This window comes from Kogia breviceps, chromosome 5 (assembly GCF_026419965.1).
Source record: "Kogia breviceps isolate mKogBre1 chromosome 5, mKogBre1 haplotype 1, whole genome shotgun sequence".
Taxonomy (NCBI): domain Eukaryota; kingdom Metazoa; phylum Chordata; class Mammalia; order Artiodactyla; family Physeteridae; genus Kogia; species Kogia breviceps.
Genome location: NC_081314.1, coordinates 90,284,087 through 90,305,706, shown reverse-complemented (window position 1 = coordinate 90,305,706; position 21,620 = coordinate 90,284,087). Strand labels below are relative to the sequence as shown.

The 21,620-nt window shown below is 38.5% G+C and overlaps 1 protein-coding gene across 3 annotated transcripts in view; it reads right to left on the bottom strand.

The window, feature by feature from the left end:
• CCDC191 (coiled-coil domain containing 191) overlaps positions 1-21,620 on the bottom strand; it is a 102,546-nt gene that overhangs the window by 39,513 nt on the left and 41,413 nt on the right. For all 3 annotated transcript variants that reach the window (XM_059065156.2, XM_067034611.1, XM_067034609.1), the window contains 4 exons: positions 19,222-19,412; positions 10,288-10,534; positions 1,826-2,271; positions 916-1,028 (listed from right to left, as the gene is read on the bottom strand). In XM_059065156.2, the coding sequence (XP_058921139.1) occupies positions 916-1,028; positions 1,826-2,271; positions 10,288-10,534; positions 19,222-19,412 (997 nt within the window). The remainder of the gene's footprint in view (positions 1-915; positions 1,029-1,825; positions 2,272-10,287; positions 10,535-19,221; positions 19,413-21,620) is intronic.

Sequence of the window (21,620 nt, the reverse complement as noted above, 5' to 3'; positions counted from 1 at the left end):
GTTTGGTTTAAATAATGATTTCTATGCACATTAAGAATGTTATTAAAATGTCTGGTTTGATTTGTAGAGACGTGGATGGACCTAAAGACTGTCATACAGAGTGAAGTAAGTCAGAAAGAGAAAAACAAATATATATCAACGCTTATATATGGAATCTAGAAAAATGGTATAGATGAACCGGTTTGCAAGGCAGAAATAGAGACACAGATGTAGGGAACAAATGTATGGACACCAAGGGGGGAAAGTGGCAGGGGGTGTGATGAATTGGGAGACTGGGATTGACATATATACACTAATATGTATAAAACAGATAACTAATAAGAACCTGCTGTATAGCACAGGGAACTCTACTTCACTCCGCTGTACAGTAGAAACTAATACAACATTGTAAAACAATTATACCCCAATAAAAAAAAAATTTTGTTTTAAATGTCTGGTTTGTGGATTTCATTCTAAAAGCCTATCAAGGCGCAACCCATTATAAAATGATGTAATAACTTGATGTGGATTGCTGTAAACTGATCAATACTTTAATGTTAACAAAGTACAGTGATAGGTGATCTTTATCAGGGTTTATTCTTAGCAGCTACGTGGAATTTTTTGTGTAATTGTCCCATTTCTAAAATCACAATCCAAATATCAAATTACAGAAAAATTCTCAAACCTTTCAGCAATGTTTTGTTTGTTTGTTTTTTGTTTTTGTATTGGCTAGGAAGACCAGAAAGTTTGGCAAAAAGGGCAGGAAAAAGTCGTGGCATTCTCTGGTGTATCCACTTCTCATGTGTCTACACATCTTAGACTTTAACTAGGTTCTGCCGAGTCTCAAAGCCCAAGAGTTGCCAGGATTCAGTCCCAACACATTCTACTCCAAGAGGAAAGATAACCACAACCAAGGCCCCACCAAGTCAGCCCTGCCTTTCACTACGGGATGGGGTGCCATCAGCTGCCTTGGATTCCTTCTGGGTCCAGACAGAGAACTTGGGGAGTCACTTCTACTACCTTCAGTCCCAGGAGAAGCAACAGGTGAACTGCGGGAAAAAAAAGGAACAGAATTCAGACCAATCACCAGCTTCGTTCAAAGCCCTTAAACCTGAGGAACTCAACGCCTTTTACAAACTTTAATTAATCCTCACTTTCTGAGATAACTATGTATTATTATACCCATTCAATAAATTCGTGTAATGAGGCGTGGAAAGGTCGAGTGATTGGCCTGAGTCTACAATGTGAGTCAGGCGCTCTGATTCCCATCCCAGTGTTTCAAGTCAATACATATCACCCACTTCTCATCCTACTATTTATCACACATACTGAGTATGTCACAAGCATGTCTAAAACCATCTTAAATAGCTTTTGAGAAATTTGGACTCTAATTCTAGGCTCAAAGATGTTTACTTTTATCTCAAACAACTACAGACTTAAGCTAGGTAACTGGCCATACCCAAGGGCTGCTCCATTTGGACCTGATATTGTCTGACCTGGTTCTCAGCCCTAAACATAATCAGAAATCCAGAAATTGAGTTAGAGCAAGTAAGCATTTTTCTCCTTTACTGGCATAGTGACAGAGCTCCTCAGACAAAGGCAGCCACCATACAAATGCTAACTATATAACAGGATCCTTATAGGCAGCCACTTGCCTTAAATACATTTTGGTACCTGTCACATACCAATCACCATGCACGGGGCTTCTCTGCTTTGCGAGTGCACAGTAAAAGAAAAGGAGCAATTATAGACTCTGGACGCTGGGTAAAGTTCAGGAGCCTTTCGATCACAAGGTAAAAAACCCCCAATAAAGAGTCCAAACAGTGTTCTGATACAATGGACATACTTTGGAAGCACCTGGCAGGTTCTTTTCCGTTCATCTTCTCCGGGGTTTGACAGCAGGCAGCTCTGTGTGTTGGCATGCCCTGCTGCCCGCTGAGCCTCTGCCAGCCGCTGGTTTTTCCTCAGCTCCAGAATTGTTTTCTGCTGTTCCTGAAGTTTCTTCTTCTGCTTTTCAATCAGCTGTTGCTGGAAGATGTGGCGGTTATGGAAATGACCCATGCACATAGGTTCTGCTTTCTGGCTGCTGGTTCTGAGCTTCTCTTTGTTGCCAGGCTGTTGGGAGGGCTCAACATCTAGGGCCTTGTGCAGTTTAGTGTCAGATGTATCCAGAGGGACATTCTGGAGGGGAACCTGCAAGATGTCCTTTGTTGGTCTTCCTAGATGGGGGCTGGGCACATAACCATTGCTCCCCGAGGGAGGCTTTTCCCACAAAGAGGGGACGGCAGCCACCTGAGAGAAAAGGAACGTGTGATAGCCCAGCTATTTAAAGGACTGTACTGGTGAGATCCAACTCTACCTAGTCAGCACTGTTCTGTTCAATGGCACAACTGCCCTGCACCCCAGCCAGAGCTGCCCTGTGCTCCTGGCCTGGCTATCTCAGAAGCCACCAGCCTTAGCCCCGTGAGTCACTCTTAGAATGTGCTCTGCTGCTCACCACAGAAGCTGGTAGGAGAGTGGGTACAATCATACGAACCACTGTCATGGCCAGGATATCTGTAATCAGAAAAATGTGCTCTTAGAAATATCTAATTTGGATAGTTTGTTTGTGAATTAGGCATGATTACTCCAGATATATATTCCAGGAATTTAATCTGCACGAATTGACCCTGAATTTTTCAGCAAACTGAAAATATTGTGGCAAAGTATATACTGTTTCTCAAGAATGTTTGAAAACTAAGGAATAACTTTATAAATCAATAATAGCTCTTTAATAATAACAATAGCTCTTTTTAAAAAAAATTTTATTTTTATTTTTTTACATCTTTATTGGAGTATAATTGCTTTAAAATGGTGTGTTAGTTTCTGCTTCATAACAAAGTGAATCAGTTATACATATACATATGTTCCCATATCTCTTCCCTCTTGCGTCTCCCTCCCTCCCACCCTCCCTAACAATAGCTCTTTAATAACAGCTCATTCAATGTCTCTCTTGACACCAGTAAATTAATCACAGGGTATTTGTCTATTTCAGGATCAAGGCCTAGATTAAAGCATACAGCTTTAATCCAGCTATTCCCAAACAATTTATTTATGGGAAATATTTGCAAGCCCACAGCCCACAATCACTGGGCAAATATCTGCATTATATAAGAATGCTACCTATTCATATTTTGTATTAGCATATGGCTTAATAGTTTTCAAAGTTTTATCACATAAATCTCATTTAACAGACTGAGGTGTCATACTCAATTACAAATTCTATACAGATGGGAAAGATGCAGAATTCTTAATCAGAAAACTTTATACTGGCTAAAATAATGTCACAGTTAAAATCTTTCTTCTAGAATAGTTTGATTCCATGGTCTAAGCTCTGATCAGTTTTTGATTCTGTCACCTGCAGTGGTGTAAGGAGAAAACTACTGTGAACTATCTTATTACCTTAGAAGCTTCTAGCTCTAACAGGGCGCCATATTTGGGAACTCAAAAGATATTTTTCATAATGATGGAAATATTTTCCATAGACTCAGCCAAAGTGAAAGATGTGATATATGGAAACTCTGAAATGTTAAATATTTTAAAAAATAGCCTTCTATTTCAGAAATGTCAGTGGACATTTATTCATGAGAACACCTGCTTAAGCAATTTAGCATCAAGCAGGGTTTGTGTTTTAGGCCCTTTTAAACTTTGTGGTAATGATAAATTATTAACCCAGCAAGACCGTAAAAGCCTTGAGTACAGCAACAAGATTTCTTTTGGATCATGGTAACTTTTTAAGGTGAAAATAAGAGAACGAAAGAAAATCTTAATGGTACAGACTGTACTTAATAGAACAGGACTGAACAGTCTGGCTCAATTAGAGAAAATCACCTATTAGCTAACTGATAATTTCAAAAAATTTCAAGGTATAAGATATGGGTTTATGTGTTCCTGTGACTGTACAATTAATGAGCATCTAACTATAGATTTTATATTGTCATTTGTTCATGTTACACTATATACTCTGGACAAGATCAGAATTTATCTAGTAATCTATAGAGTCTATTATAGCCTTTTATTTTAATTTGCTCTATTTTTCACAATTTTATCTTTTCTTCATAAAATCTTTTCTCTTGACTTCAGAGATCTGGAGACTTTTCTCTTGAGTCTAAATTATACATACATTTAGTAATTTTTCTGTTTAACACAGGTAACAAAAGACTTTCTGCTGACTTTTTCCCATTTGAAGATAACAGTGGAACTTTGTGAGGTAAAAGGTTCCACAGAGCTATTGGGTGGAACCAATAAGATTCTCTTGGGTCTCAATGGAAACGAGATTATCTAACTGACATAAAGGTACATAAATTGCCTAGGGGAAGGGACCAAATAAGCATCCTCATGATCCCCCTTTGTTGAGACACTAAGCTTAAATTAAAACCAGCATACTTCCTGGCAGTAATAACAATAATCACAATAAAAAGCAAGGCTGGGAATCATCGAAGTGCTCAATTTAACTTCACACATTTGAGTTAAGTATTGACACTTAAAGGCATTATGTAGAAGGTGGCAGGGGAAGGGTTAGGGGAAGGATAGATTGGGAGTTTGAGATTGACACGAACACACTGCTATATTTAAACAGATAACCAACAAGGACCTACTGCATAGCACAGGGAACTCTGCTCAATATTTTGTAATAACCTAAATGGGAAAAGAATTTGAAAAAGAATCAATACATGTATAAGTATAACCGAATCACTTTGGTGTACACCTGAAACTAACACAACATTGTTAATCAATGATACTCCAATATAAGATAAAATTTAAGAAAAAAAAATGAGTTAAATAGGTTTCCCTACAGATTAATAATTCTGAACTTAGAGCACAGAATTAAAAATAAATGTACAATGTAAAAGAATGAAATTAGAACACTCCCTAACACCACACACAAAAATAAACTCAAAATGGATTAAAGACCTAAATGTAAGGCCAGACACTATCAAACTCTTAGAGGAAAACATAGGCAGAACACCATGACATAAATCACAGCAAGATCCTTTTTGACCCACCTCCTAGAGAAATGGAAATAAAAACAAAAATAAACAAATGGGACTCAAGGAAACTTAAAAGCTTTTGTACAGCAAAGGAAACCATAAACAAGGCGAAAAGACAACCCTCAGAATGGGTGAAAATATTTGCAAATGAAGCAACTGACAAAGGGTTAATCTCCAAAATTCACAAGCAGCTCATGCAGTTCAATATCAAAAAAACAAACAACCCAATCCAAAAATAGGCAGAAGACCTAAACAGACATTTCTCTAAAGAAGATATACAGATTGCCAACAACCACATGAAAGGATGCTCAACATCAGTAATCACTAGAGAAATGCAAATCAAAACTACAATGAGGTATCACCTCACACCAGTCAGAATGGCCATCATCAAAAAATCTACAAGCAATAAGTGCTGGAGAGGGTGTGGAGAAAAGGGAACCCTCTTGCACTGTTGGTGGGAATGTAAATTGATATAGCCACTATGGAGAAAAGTATGGAGGTTCCTTAAAAAACTAAAAATAGAACTACCATATGACCCAGCAATCCCACTACTGGGCATATACCCTGAGAAAACCATAATTCAAAAGAGTCATGTACCACAATGTTCATTGCAGCTCTATTTACAATAGCGAGGACATGGAAGCAACCTAAGTGTCCATCAACAGATGAATGGATAAAGAATATGTGGCACATATATACAATGGAATATTACTCAGCAATAAAAAAGAAACGAAATTGAGTTCTTTGTAGTGAGGTGGATGGACCTAGAGACTGTCATACAGAGTGAAGTAAGTCAGAAAGACAAAAATAAATACTATATGCTAACACATATATATGGAATCTAAAAAAAAAAAAAGTGGTTCTGAAGAACCTAGGGGCAGGACAGGAATAAAGATGCAGACGTAGAGAATGGATTTGAGGACATGGGGAGTGGGAAGGGTAAGCTGGGACAAAGTGAGAGAGTGGCATGGACTTATATATACTACCAAATGTAAAATAGATAGCTAGTGGGAAGCAACCGCTTAGCACAGGGAGATCAGCTCGGTGCTTTGTGACCACCTAGAGGGGTGGGATAGGGAGGGTGGGAGGGAGATGCAAGAGGGAGGAGATATGGGGATATATGTATATGTATAGCTGATTCACTTTGTTATAAAGCAGAAACTAACACAACATTGTAAAGCAATTATACTCCAATAAAGATGTTAAATAAATAAATAAGATAAATGTACAACTAGGAAAATTATTTGTATTCAAATATGACAGACAAATAGTTAAAAACAAAATAAAACTTAACTGTATATAGTACCAAACACCATGAATAAACCAAAAAGACAAATAAAAACAATGAAATAAAACTGCAGAATATATAATAATAAAAGTATCAGTAGTCTTAAAAATATAAAGAGCTCCTATAAACAAGAAAAAGATATTCAAGGATAAAAATGGATAAAAGGCATCACTATTCATCTTCCTATACCCATTTTTAGATACATATATATATGTAAATGGAAAATATAAAAAATGTTTAACCTCACTAGTAATAAAAAATGCAAATGTTGAAGCAATAGTAACACAAAAAATATTTTACCTGTCAACTTGGCAAAAATGATAAATATGTTATCAGGCAGGAAAACAGGTACTTCTTTGACAACCTTCCTGGAAGGGCAATTTGGTAAAAGTCTTTAAAATATGCATTCTATTTTTAGGTATTTATCCTAAGTTAAGCCTTATGGATGTGTGCAAAGACTTAGCTACTTGTTCATTGAAGCTTTGTTTATAATAGTGGCAAACTAGAAACAACTTAAATGTCCAGCAACAAAGAAGGAGGTATACAGTCTAGCTCATGGTTCATGACAGAATTTCATGCAGCCATTAAGAAAGATGGCACAGAATGACAGTCCTTAACCAGGGGTTATACATCAGGTTCACCCATGGAACTTTAAAAAAAGTATGGTGCCCCACATCCAGAAATTCTGATTTAGTAGGTCTGATTCTGTGTTATACTCTCAGTTGGGAACTACTGTTGCAGAAGTAGATTTAGTGACACAGAAAATTCTCGTTACATTGCAGAAAATAATTTTAGAAAAACAGATTACATTATTATTAAGTAGAAAAATATATTCTCATCAAAGTGGGTATAGAGGGAACATATCTCACCATAATAAAAGCCATTTATGATATACCCATAGCCAATATAATACTCAATGGTGAAAAGCTGAAAGCCTTCCCAATAAATTCAGGAACAAGACAAGGATGCCCACTCTCACCACTTCTATTCAACACAGTATTGGAAGTCCAAGCCACAGCAATCAACAAGAAAGAGAAATAAAAGGTATCCAAATCGGAAGAGAAGAGGTAAAACTGTCACTATTTGCAGATGACATGATGCTCTATACAGAGAACCATAAAGATTCTACACAAAAACTATTAGAACTAAGAAATGAATTCAGTAAGGGGATTTCCCTGGAGGTCCAGTAGTTAAAACTCCATGCTTCCACTGCAGGGGGCATGGGTTTGATCCCTGATCAGGGAACTAAGATCCCACATGCCATGTAGCATGGCCAAAAAAAAAAAAAAAAAAAAGGAATTCAGTAAGGTAGCAGGATACAAGATTAACATACATAAATCTGTTGCATTTGTTAATACTAACAATGAAATATCAGAAAGAGAAAGCAAAAAAGAAAATCCCATTTAAAATTACATCATACTGGCACAATACTATAAATCAACTATACTTCAATAAGTAAATGAATTAATTAAATAAAATTGTGTCAAAAAAATCCCCAAAAAACCTAGGAATAAACTTAACCAAGGAAGTAAAAGACCTATACACTGAAAACTACAAAACACTGATAAAGGAAACTGAAGGTGATTCAAAGAAATGGAAAGATATCCCATGCTCTTGAATTGGAATAATTCATACTATTAAAGTGGCCATACTACCCAAAGTTATTGACAGATTAAATGCAACACCTATCAAAATACTCATGACATTTTCCACAGAACTATAAAAAATAATCCTAAAATTTATATGGAATCTCAAAAGACCCAGAATTGCCAAAGCAGTCCTGAAGAAAAAAAAAACAAAGCTGGAGGCATAACACTTCCAGACTTCAGACAATATTACAAAGCTACAGTAATCAAAACAGCATGGTATTGGCATAAAAACAGACATACAGATCAAGGGAACAGAATAGAGAGCCCAGAAATAAACCCACACACCTACGGTAAATTAATCTATGACAAAAGAGGCAAGAATATACAATGGAGAAAAAAGTCTCTTTAGCAAGTGGCGTTGGGAAAGCTGGACAATCTCATGTAAATCAGTGAAATTAGAACACTCCTTCACGCCATATACAAAAATAAACTCAAAATGCTTTAAAGACCCAAATATAAGACATGACATCATCAAACTCCTAGAAGAGAACATAGGCAAAACATTCTTAGACATAAATCACAGCAATATTATCTTACATCAGGCTCCCAAAGCAAAAGAAATGAAAGCAAAAATAAGCCTAATCAAACTAAAAAGCTTTTCCACAGCAAAGGAAACCATCCACAAAATGAAGAGACAACCCACTGAATGGGAGAAAACATTTGCAAACAATGCAACTGACAAGGGGTTAATATCCAAAATATACAACAATGAATACACCTCAATATCAAAAAAGCAAACAACCCAATAAAGAAAATGGGCAGAAGACCTAAATAGACATTTTTCCAAAGAAGACATACAGATGGCCAACAGGCACATGAAAAGATGCTCAGCATCACTAATTATTAGAGAAATGCAAATCAGAACCACAGTGAGGTATCACCTCACACTGGTCAGAGTGGCTATCATCAAAAAATCTACAAGCAATAAGTGCTGGAGAGGGTGTGGAGAAAAGGGAATCCTTATACACTGTCAGTGGGAATGTAAATTGGTGCATCCACTATGGAAAACAGTATGGAGATTCCTTAAAAAAATAAAAATAGAGCTATCATATGGATCCAGCAATCCCACTCCTGGGCATACATCCAGAAAAAATGAAAACTCTAATTTGAAAAGATACATACACCCCAACGTTCATAGCAGTACTATTTACAATAGCCAAGACATGGAAACAACCCAAGTGCCTATCAACAGACTAATGGTTTAAGAATATGTGGTGTATATATATACAGTGGACTATTACTCAGCCATAAAAAAGAATGAAATATTGCCATTTGCAGCAACATGGATGGGCCTAGATAATATCATACTAACTGAACTAAATCAAACAGAGAAAGACAAATATTATGTGATATCACTTATGTGTGGAATCTAAAAAATAATACAAATGAATGTATATACAAAACTGAAACAGAGTCACAGACATAGAAAACAGACTTATGGTTACCAAAGGGAAAAGGGAAGGGGGAGAGATAAATTAGGAGTATGAGATTAATGGATACAAATTACTGTATATAAAACAGATAAGCAACAAGGATTTACTGTATAGCACAGGGAACTATACGCAATGTCTTGTAATAACCTATAATGGAAAATAATCTGAAAAAATATATATATATAACTGAATCACTTGTGCTGTACACATGAAACTAACAATATTGGAAATCAACTGTATTTCAATTTAAAAAGGAAGAAAAAATACATGGCCTTCCTTTTCCTGTATTATGACAGATTAGATATCCTCAATGACTTGACTGAAGAAAATTTAAAAGCTAAATACAATATTAAAGAGAAAAATCTGCATATGCCTGAATAAAGACAAGATGGCTATACTTCAATATGTTATTTATTGGTGGTTATCTCTAAATGATAGAATTATTGCCTATTTTTCTTTTTCCTCTGTCATTTTCTCCTGCCAAATTGCTACAATTAATACATATGATTCTTCTTATTAGGAAAATAAAAACTTAAACATTCCCCTCTTATAAGTCACAAACTCATTTAGAAAGGAAATGCCTGACAATCAAATAAGAGGTGTTCAAGAGTTGTAAACAATGCTTTACATAGCTGTTCCTGAAAGAATCTTTTGCTTAGTTGTTTTAAATTCCCTGTCTATATTACGTCTCTACCAAGTTTCAACTATACCAGTTTGTATGTGATTATAAAAGAGGATTCAGTTCAAGAAAATCAACACTGACTGAAAGATAAACTTTGTGTACTGTAGCAGCTCTCATCTTTTAGATAGCCCAGGCCAGGCAACCTGACAACAGCTAACATACCCTAGGCTAGTATAAAGTATAAAGCTCAAAAGCAGGAAGACTAAGCAAAGGAAAAGCAACTTACCTCTCCATTTCTAGGTGGATCCTCCATGGCTGTTGCCTCCTCAAGTAGACTGATGCTTGATGACAGGTTTGCACTGAGTTTCCCTAGTGACGCTGCCTTCAGCAGCTCATTCATTTTCTTCCTAGTTTCCTCCTTTGTAACAGCCAGCTCTCTCTTTTGGATCTCTGCACGATGCCAATGCTGCCATTCTGTAAAACGGTGTCGGAGAACTTGTTTCCGGTTATAGTCAGTGGCCAGTTGTTGTTTTCTAAGAAACAAAGCACTTCCATTAAAAAAGAGAAGCCATTTACTGCTTTTTGGTTGATAATATAAATGAAATACAAGTCCAAAGGAGTCCCAGAAATGCTCCATTTTAGCTCCAGCTTATTCTTTTATTTAAGCTCAAAGGAATCATTTTATAAAGCTCCCCAAGGCAAAGGGTCTGCTAATAGAAGTCACTGGCACCTCAAGGCATTGCTCCAGAAGAGTGACTGTTCTGTTCTATCACATCACAAAGGCATATTCAATTTTTTGATTACCATAAAATAGTTTCTGAGAGCTTTTGGAGGGGAAGGAGCAGAAAGAATAGGTATTCAAATAACTGCTTTTAAAAAATAAGCATACATGAGGGAGATATTCAGCTATATTTGCAAATCTAAGGAAGACAAGAGGTTTGGGAGAAAGAGAAAGGAACGAAACTTAACAAGTGAATTGTCAATAATTAAGAATAAGACTTATAAAAATCAACATGAAATTATGAGGGTGGATCTTGTGAAAGAAGGACTTGGTCAGGGAAAGGATCTCTATAGAGAAGGTCTCATTTACCAAAGCCATAAACTGAGTGAATGAAGAAGTGCTTTGTGAAGACACTTGTTGAACATTAGAAACGTGTGAAGGGCATACACAAGGCACTTGCTCTCAGAGAACTCACTCACAGTCTAGTAGAGGGTCTGATTCACTCTCTTCCTAAGGAGGAGCTCCTTTTGATTCCTGGAGACTTCATGATGTTAGGGGACGTGAGAGTGGAGTTGGGAACTGCCAGCTACATTCCCCTCCCAAAGGGACTCTCCATTAGGAGACATGTTTGTGGCAGCCAGTTGAGAATTCAAGTGTAGAGATTTCTGAGATCAATCTATAAGTGGATGATTACTGTCTCCAAAGAAGTGAGCTGTAGAGCTTGGAACTTATGTCACAACCGGGGTCAGTTTTGAGGTTTAAGACCCAAGATTGTTTAGATACCTACGTGATTTTATCTTGTAAAGAAGACTGGAATAAGGTCTCTACAACGCTATTTGCATATCCATTTCTGTTAAACATACATAATGTTTAACCCTCCTCATGGACTTTCTGGGGTCATATCAAAAAAATCGTAACATTTTAAGCCAATGAGTCAGAAGAACATTTCTACAGTTCTTAAATGCTTACGTGACTTTTAAACCTTTTTTGACTGCCACCTAAAGAAAAAAGTGTCACACTATGACTTCAAAATAAGTTGATGTGTGTACGTGTGCATGAAACAAAAGTATAAATAATTGAAACAAAGGTTCCACCAAACGATATTCACCCTTACTACCAGAGATGTACTCCAATGTTTCTTTTCTAATCTTTTCTATTTTTTAAAAAATATGCCTCATCTTGAGCCTGATTTTAGGACTCATTAATGAGTTAAAACCCTTAGTTTGAAATACTACTCTAGAGCCACAGAATTTAACATTAAGTCGGAGAAGTTGGGTGAAACAACTGAGAGTAGTGTTGACTGAAATAATAGAATTCAGGACAAATGTTAACAGCAATTCTGCCAAGAGCATATTTCATTATATATAATTGCTTCTTTCTAATGCAATGATAGATAAATACGACTGACTAATGGTTTTTATAATAAAAATACAATATAGGTGGTAATAAACATCTATATATAATATTTTACTTTGATGGAAAAAAAGTATCTGAGACTGAATAACCTTGAAATAAAAATTTTAAAAGAAATAAGAATAATAAATCAGGTAGCAACGCAGGTAAGAACAAAGCTCCCAAAATATCAATGTCTAAACAGTGAAACAAACAAAACATCTGATGGCATTTTACTCAAGTAAGTGGAAATCATGTATTTCCACAGACTAGATGTATGTTGCTCTGTCTGATTAATGTAAAATTTGATTTACATCAATCTGCTTAGGAAGGAGGAGTGTGAAATTTACCTGATGAATTAATTTCATGTTTTTACAGCATAAACAGCCAAAAGCCACACTGGAGTTCTGACTGTCAAGGAGAGGGTTATTTGGACAGTAGGAAAAGGCAAAGAGAAAAATATTTCTGTAAATACAACAAAAAGACTAAACAGTAAAAAAAAAAAAGGTGGGTTAAAAAATACGTGCTAATTATTGTGTTTAGAGCCCTCTCTATCATGAGCATGCAGGAGATTTGAAGATGTACTTAAGATATCTATGTTCATGGGAAGGGTAGGAACACAGAAGCTAGGGATCCAGAGACAAGACTGGTTCTACTCTTGCTTGCTTGCAATTCACTTCAGCAGAGTGACAATATTGCAGATAAGTCCATTTCTATACTTTTTTTTTAAAGAATGGATGCACTTATAAAGTTATTTATTTAATTTATTTATTTTTGGCTGCATTGGGTCTGCGCTGCTGCACATGGGCTTTCTCTAACTGCCGCGAGCAGGGGCTGCTCTTCACTGCGGTGTGCAGGCTTCTTATTGCGGTGGCTTCTCCTGTTGCGGAGCATGGGCTCTAGGCACGCAGGCTTCAGTAGTTGTGGCACACAGGTTCTAGGCACATGGTCTTCAGTAGTTGCAGCACGCAGGCTCAGTAATTGTGGTGCACGGGCTTAGCTGCTCTGTGACATGTGGGATCTTCCCGGATCAGGGCTCAAACCCACGTCCCCTGCACTGGCAGGCAGACTCCCAACCACTGTGCCACCAGGGAAGTCCCCATTTCTATACTTTTTAAATGATGACACTAAAAACACAAACATTTCTGAATGTGAAAAATCACTAAAATTTATTAAAAGCTTAGTCAGATGTGATTTACTTGGGCATGCTAACCCAAAGAAATGGTTCCACAGTTCCCAGATAATCATAAAATGAAGAACAGAGTTTCTTTATGAAAAACATCCTATCCCAATATGTTTCCAAGCTGAAATCAGGGAATTTCTGGCAAGGGTCTATAAACTGATCATTATAATTATACAACTGCATGCAGAGAAAGAGTGTCTCTAAAGAACTAAGAATATAAGATATATAGGTTTAAATATGAATTTAAATATGAACCAGGATGCTTAGAATCAACACCTCAAATGATACTTAGTTATTGATGCACATTCTAAAACACAGTAGTCAGAAGAACACCAACTAGATATAGGACGCTGGGCAAGCAGCTGAAAGTATCTAAATTCCTCCTCAAAGATGGTGTCACTCTAACGACAACAACAACAAGCCCTATACTGCCTATCCTACAGAATTTTGTTTTTAAAGATGTAATTAAATTTTTAAAAGAATCTGAAAATATAGAACAAATTCACATGTAAGGTAATAACACTATCTTAGGACAAGACTACTAGATATCTAAAAAGTGTCTTGAATTTTTTAAAGGGAAATGAGAAATGACAAATAAATAACCACATACTACTGATCTCATTGAGTGCTGAAATCTGAACAGAACATAAAAATAGCAATGATGCAAACAGCTGCATTTGGGACAGGCAGGTTCAGCAGGAATAGGAATGCATAAGCTAATGCATTAAGAAATGCACCAGGGCTTCCCTGGTGGCGCAGTGGTTGGGAGTCCGCCTGCCGCTGCGGGGGACGCGGGTTCGTGCCCCGGTCCGGGAGGATCCCACGTGCCGCGGAGCGGCTGGGCCCGTGAGCCATGGCCGCTGGGCCTGTGCGTCCGGAGCCTGTGCTTCGCAGCGGGAGAGGCCACAACAGTGAGAGGCCCGCATATCACGAAAAAATAAAAATAAAAAAAATAAATAAATAAAAAAAAAAAAAAAAAAAAAAAAGAAATGCACCAGATAGCCCCCTAGGGAAAATGTGGAAGATAACACAGTTCTGTTTTAAAGAGTTTTTTTTTTTTTTTTTTTTTTTTTTTTTTTTTTGTGGTACGCGGGCCTCTCACTGCTGTGGCCTCTCCCGTCGTGGAGCACAGGCCCCGGACGCGCAGGCTCAGCGGCCATGGCTCACGGGCCCAGCCGCTCCGCGGCATGTGGGATCTTCCCGGACCGGGGCACGAACCCGCGTCCCCTGCATCGGCAGGCGGATTCTCAACCACTGCGCCACCAGGGAAGCCCTTAAAGAGTTTTAAAGTGAGCCAGTCAATGCAAGTCTGGTCCTCCTGCCTCTCTGGCAGATATCAGGAGCTTTATCAGCTTCATCTAGATGCCATGTAATTTCTAGCCTCTCAACTGGATACCCAGGTGAGCAAGGAGGGGAGGGCAATGGACCATGACTAACAGAGGTGCTCCATAAATGACTGCCCTAAAGCACACTGAAATCAGGAGTGCTGGGAATGGGGAATATCTGACAGTCTCTTTTCAATTCAGTCTCCCCAACCCTAGGCTAGCCTGGCGGGTTCACCCCAGCCTGTTGCCACACAAGCTGCATATGGGCTGGTTTACCAGTTTTCCCCTAAACTGAAAAGTGCTCTCTTCTACTTAGCCACGATCTGTCTCTCCCAGAAGATGGGACCAGAGAGTTTCTATTTTTTAAAAAGCTGCTTGGGGGATTGTAATGCATGATAGCCAAGTCTATGTCACTCCTAAGTTTTTATTATATTATTGTGCCTTCTGTTGCAATTATTTTTAGTATTTGGGTAAATTTTTAACTTCTTCACTTAGACTGAAAACTCCTAGAAGGCAGGAGTACCCCTGCTGGTACTTAAGAAAGAGTCTAGGGACTTCCCTGGCAGTCCAGTGGTTAAGACTCCACATTCCCAATGCAGGGGGCCCGGGTTCAATCCCTGGTCGGGGAACTAAGATCCCGCATGCCTCATGGCACGGCCAAAAAAAAAAGTCTAGTACACAGTAAGCATCAGTAAAGCTGACTCACTGAATATATGCTATCAAACAGAATAAATGAATGAGTGAATGAATGAATGCCATGGTTTGAGGGACATCATAGGGCCAGTTTTTCTACTGGCCTGCCACTGTACCCTCAAATCCCCATCACTTACATTTGGGGCACTGTTTCCAGACAATGCCTATTAATGTATAAGTTTCCTGGGAGGGATAACGTCAGTTGAGGAGTACAGAGACAGAGCATGAGGGGATAAAGGGACACAGGGAAGAGATAAAAGCCTGTTCCAGGAAAGGCCCAAAGTATTTGGTACTGAGTACCAAGGCTCAGGAAGGGTGGGTAGAGGATGTTGAAACAAACACTGCTTCTTCCCAATTTGTCTAGCGCTGGCTGTAAATTGAGAGAAGGGAGAGAGGAGGAATGAAAAATCTGGAGCCAACTTTCAAAAGTGAATATGCTAAAGAATTAAAAAATACAGTTCAAATTCCCATGGCACCATGTCCAAGGGTCTAACTTAGCGTATGTACCAGAATTTTGTTGTATTTCCTCAGTGACTGAATCCTGAGTTCGAGTTTGGGAATATTTGTTAATGTTGCAATTGTATTACAATATTGTATTGAAATTTTATAACACCATTACCATAACTACTTTTAAAAGAAAAGAGATGGACAAAAATTCCTATTAGGGAAAGCAAGGTACATTTTCTAGAAGAAATACATGGATGACCTTGGTGTGGAGTGAGACTCTGAGCACAGGCTCAGTAAGAAAATATGGTGGCTGGACTTCCCTGGTGGCGCAGTGGTTAAGAATCCACCTTCTAATGCAGGGGACACGGGTTCAAGCCCTGGTATGGGAAGATCCCACATGCCGCGGAGCAACTAAGCCCGTGCGCCACAACTATTAAGCCTGAGCTCTAGAGCCCGCGAGCCACAACTACTGAAGCCCATGTGCCTAGAGCCCATGCTCTGCAACAAGAGAAGCCACTGCAATGAGAAGCCTGCACACCACAATGACGAGTAGCTCCCACTCACCGCAACTAGAGAGAGCCCACGCCCAGCAACGAAGACTCAAAGCAGCCAAAAATAAATAAATAAATTTATAAAAAGAAAATATGGTGGCTAAATCATGAATGAGAAGAAGAGAGGGATCTGTTGTTGCTCCAGAGAGAAAGTGGGAAGAACAAAAAGGAAAGAAGGCAAAGAAAGAAGCCCCAAAGGCTGGGCCCTGCATGGCCAGTAAGAGGAAAGCCCAAGTGGCAAAAACAAATGTGGATTTAAGAGCTGGAGGCTAAGGACACAGCTGACATCTGAGAAACAGACACAGCAAATGATTTCCATGTCCCGGTGGATGGGCCAAAGAACCACCTATGTCTTGTCAATCTGGTAAGAGTTTAGTTGCTACAATGAGTAACCCATTTACAATAAATGCGCTCTATCCCTCGATCTCACTATTTAGAAAAAAGTGCTTGAAAATGTTATGGAGTTAAATTGCAGGAGAGGAAGCAACTGAGCTCTTCATTCATCCACTAACTCACCTATTTTTCAACAATTATGTATTTGGTGTGCACAGAGGAACTGGGAGAGACTCCGATGAGCACGGTAAAGAGGGTCCTGGCTCTCCTGACACCCTCGATCCCACTGACATTTCTTGGTTTCTGCTTGTATTGATAGTAGCTACCTTTGAGCTTTTTTCTCCACCTCTATTATCCCAACGTTCTTTGAACAAAATCACCTAACAATTTCCTAAAACAATCTCTAGAACAACGGACAACAGGCAGAGAGTCTGGGAAGCAGCATGAAGGACAGTTTGTATCTAATAGATCCTTTCTTATATGTTTCTAGCGTGACTTGTTATTTGTTCATTACTTCTCTTGTTTTACATCTACAATCATCTGAAGTCAACTGCAATATAACTGAAAAACATGACTGTCTTAGGGAGCCATCACCTAGACGCTATTTAACTAGGAGCAGCATGTTATAGGAAAAAGCATCTGACTCAGCATCGAAAGGACCAGGCTTAGTCCTGGACTGGCTACTCCTAACGTTATGACTTTAGACAGTTGTTTATCCTTTTTGTGCCTTACTTTTTATCATCTATAAAATGAGGGGCTGGATCAGATGCTCCTTGAGGTGCTTTCCTACTCTAAGAATTTTTTGCTCTAAAGTTTTATAGTAAAAAAAATTATTATAAGTTAAATATTTTCTAACTCTGACAGTTAAAAAAATGTAGCACCCATTCTGAACATTTAAAAATAGACACTTGAAAATAATTCACAGATATGAGACAAGAAGTTCTAAGAGGATCTTTAAAAAAAATTGGCACATAATGCTATTATGAAATCCCCATTTAGTGCTTTTATATTTAAATAGTTTAATTGGAATGGAATCTGAAGTTCTTCAGATTTTTCTTCTACAAGTTTCTTCTGGCATGTAAATTTCACAGACCACTTTTACCTTTAACATCTTCGTTGCCACTCCCTCTATGCCCTCACTCATGATGCTTCCCCTTTCCCACACCTCCAATTTCTCATCTTTATCCAACAAATCCAGGTTTGAGTAAGTTATCATCCCAATTCCTTAGATCATTCACTAGGTCCTGAAAATTTAGACATAAATTGTGAAAGAGCTTCCCCCCCCCCCCCCCACTGAAGATTTCTCCCAGCATACTGTAGGAAATGAAAACTGTCTAGGTCACCCTCCTGCTGAAAAACCTTCAGGAATTCACCTTTATTTACCTAAGAACGCCTAAACTCCTTGCCCTAGCATTTAAGGCCTTCCACAAGTTGATGAACTTGACAACCACATGCTTGATGATTTCCAGCCACACGTAATGCCATTACCTCATCTCCCTCTTTCTACCTAGGAACATCCTACTTACTGTTCAGAGCCCAGCAAGACCCATCTTCCTGATAAAGCCTTTCCGGACACTCTGTAGGAGCCTCACCGGTTACTTCCCTCTACTAAGTTCTCAGCTGCAGGAGGAGATGCATTACAAAGTTTATAATGTTAATCCATACCTGTACTGTTTCTAGATCTCGTTTTCCCCACAAAACTGAGTTCTTTGAGGACAAGGGGCCATGTGTCAGGCTCCTAAGTATTCTCCCCAGGGCCTGATGCTGTCACAGGGATGCACAACTCCAGGGGGCACCATTCCCTTCTACATGACGATGCTTTCACGTACCATTCATCCAATTTTTCACCCAGAAGGAATAACAGAGTTGCTGGTAGAAAAGTGATTAAACATAACACCATGAACTGCTCCCTCCAGCTCCCCCAACCAATAAACAAATGGCTCCTTCTACATCTATGATTTCAGTTCAAGAATGCAAAGTTGACCTTGGAAATGAAAAGAAGAAAATGTATTTGATTTTAGGATGATGGAACAAAGAAAGTTTTATTTGAAGGCAAATTCTGTGTCATTCACAAGCCTAAGAGGGAGCTGATATAAAGGTGTCCAAAACCTCTAAAGAAGGTGTGGAGGAAGGGAGAAATCACCCTTGCCAGGTCTGCCTTCCCAGATGAATGTTCCCTGTCTCCCTAATTAACATTCCATGTGCAGACAGTGATTTCTCTTAATGAGAATTACTACCACATAAGCCAAATTCTGTCTTCTAAATTGTAAGATGGTCCAGGGTGCAATGATACTACATCAAAGGATAAGGGGAAAAGCATAATACTTGCTTCCTTTAAAAAAGGAAAGCATGTACATTGGTATATGTTAATCAAAAAATTTTTTTCGCTTATAATTTTCTGTTACAATTTTCTAGTTTGGGATGTAACAGAGAAAAACAGTGATTATCATATATGATAAGTAGATGAGATGATTCCAGTGAACAGCATTTTTAGAGCTTATTTCTGGATTCTTCAGGAGGAAAGATGTCCTACATAAACATACTAGAAGGATTTTCATGGCATAAGTAATAGTACCTGTTTTCTTCCCTAAGGTCATTTTCCATGGCTTGAGTCTCCCGCCCCAACTTCTGGGATCTTGTGTAGTCTCTCCAGGCCCGCAGGACCTTCAGTTGCAACTTCCAGTCAGACAGGGTCCCAGCTTTCCCCAGCTTAATCCTATGATCAAGAATCAGCTTGTGCCAGGCAGAGAAATACCGTTTTTGACACTGCAATGGAAACATTGGAAAATCAGTACTAGGGTTTCTAATATCTACTAGTGAGAAACCTCTCCTCAGATAACTCCCTGATACTTTTTCTAACAAATCTAGGAACTGTTGTCTTAATGGAAGGGGAACAGACAATTGCTTTATGCCCAAATAAATGACAAAAAATATTCAAGCCATGCAACGAAGGCACTATCAGCCTCACGGCAAACTAAAACATTTAATTCTCATTGTAAGGCACCAGTCCTGTGCAGAGCTGGAGTAACTGTCACAACTAAGATCTAAGTTAAGGGGCTTGTTTGAGAGACTTGAAAGGCCTGCTTCCAACAGATCTCCCCTGCCAGGCTGTCTTGGACTTTAAAATACCATTAACCATTATCACCACTGATGTCCTGCACAAATGAACATGGGAGATCCCATAGGATGGAATGGGGTCTCTGGTCCCTGGGAACAAGATGGCTAAAAACAGCTTCAGCTGGAGCCTGCATGTCCGGAGCCTGCGCATCCGGAGCCTGTGCTCCGCAACGGGAGAGGTCTCAACAGTGAGAGGCCCACGTACCGCAAAAAAAAAAAAAAAAAACCAGCTTCAGCTGGGCTACTGACCACGTCAGGGCTTTGGTGAGCACTCCTACAGAAGCTAGATATGCAGGCTGCTTGTGTTCTTCCACTATATGTATCTGACAACAAATCAGACAAGGTCTACTGACCCTATGCATGGCCCCAGAATGGTCATCACACTGTGTTATAATCACCTGTTTACCAGTTTCCACAAGACTGTGAGCCTCCAGAAGGAGGCACTGGCAGATCTGAGAGTACCACGTGTGAGGAGCACTAAAACAGAAAGTAACCTCATAGCAAGTGACTCCGGGAGGTATAGGAGATGCCTGCTGACCAGCTTCGAGAACTTGGTAGCCATATCAGGGTCAGCCCTATTTATTGCTTCTTTCTTTTTAAAAATACTTGTCTTTCACTATTTCAACATTTAGTAAGCTGTGTTTGAATTTGGGAATTCTGAACAAAGTTGTTTAAGATATAATCTCCATTTCTGAAAGGTTATAGGGAGAGAGAATATATAAATTAAAAGACCAATAACATGAGAGAGCACAGGCTAGACTTCTTAGAAATAGCCCATTTGGCCTGAAATATTTTCTACAAAAGAAACCAATTATATTCCCATTTAGACAAACTACAAAATCTTCTTTATTATAATTTTCCATTACGAGAAACCATGGCAGTCTTTTAAAAGCCCTTGTTCCCTTTCCATTATGTCAAATGAGGGCATGTTTCCTAGACCTTCGCCTTAGATTCTGTGGAAGGAAAGGAGGGAAGGAGGGAGAGAGCAAGAGAACAGCGAGGAAGGGAGGAAGGGAGGAAGGGAAATCTGCTGAATATAAGATATGCCTTCAGTCATAACAAGGAAAAGACACACAGCTTCCTGGTTGAGAGGGTATGCGTTTTGCATTATTATTTACTTATCTATCCCGCAAAATACAGCATGGAAAAAAAACACAACAGTGTTAACTTGTGCACCACAGTCAAAAGAAAATATATCTATTTACCAGTTTCATTTAAGAGGTTCTTCTTAAAAGACTTGATGAAATAGTCTATGTATGGGTACTTATCTCTAATTTTAACTCCTGGAATATTTCTAATGATGAAATAGTATAAACATAATCCACCTTGACAATAATAGCACTGTTAATAGTGTCCTTCTTGGATTTCCACATTTTTTTTCTCTAGTCCAAAGCATTTCACATGTACTATTTTATTATCTCATAGACCATCATTACAAAATAGAGAGACTGCAGATATTATTATAATTTACCTTACCAAGCCAAACTTCAAATAGAGAACGGATAATGACTATAAAAAGCAAAGAGTTAGTGGTATACCTAAGGCTAAATCCGAAACATTCAGGCATCCTGATGACCCTCATCTACTAGGCAAAAAGTCTCTTTTAAAGAGGAAGAACAAATTACTAGCTTTTTTTCTGAAAGAGAAAGAACTTGATGTACAACTTACTATAGTAGAAAAGCACTGCTGGAAAATATCTGAATTTAAGAGGGGGAAAATTTGAGTCTGTAAATGCCATAGTCAATATATTTCTTTAAAAATACTTAAGTTTAGACTGTGAGAGCAAAATGATCGGTTTTGAAGGTCTATAATTCAGTTTCACTACACAGAAGTTAATAGCAGCAAAGTGACATACTC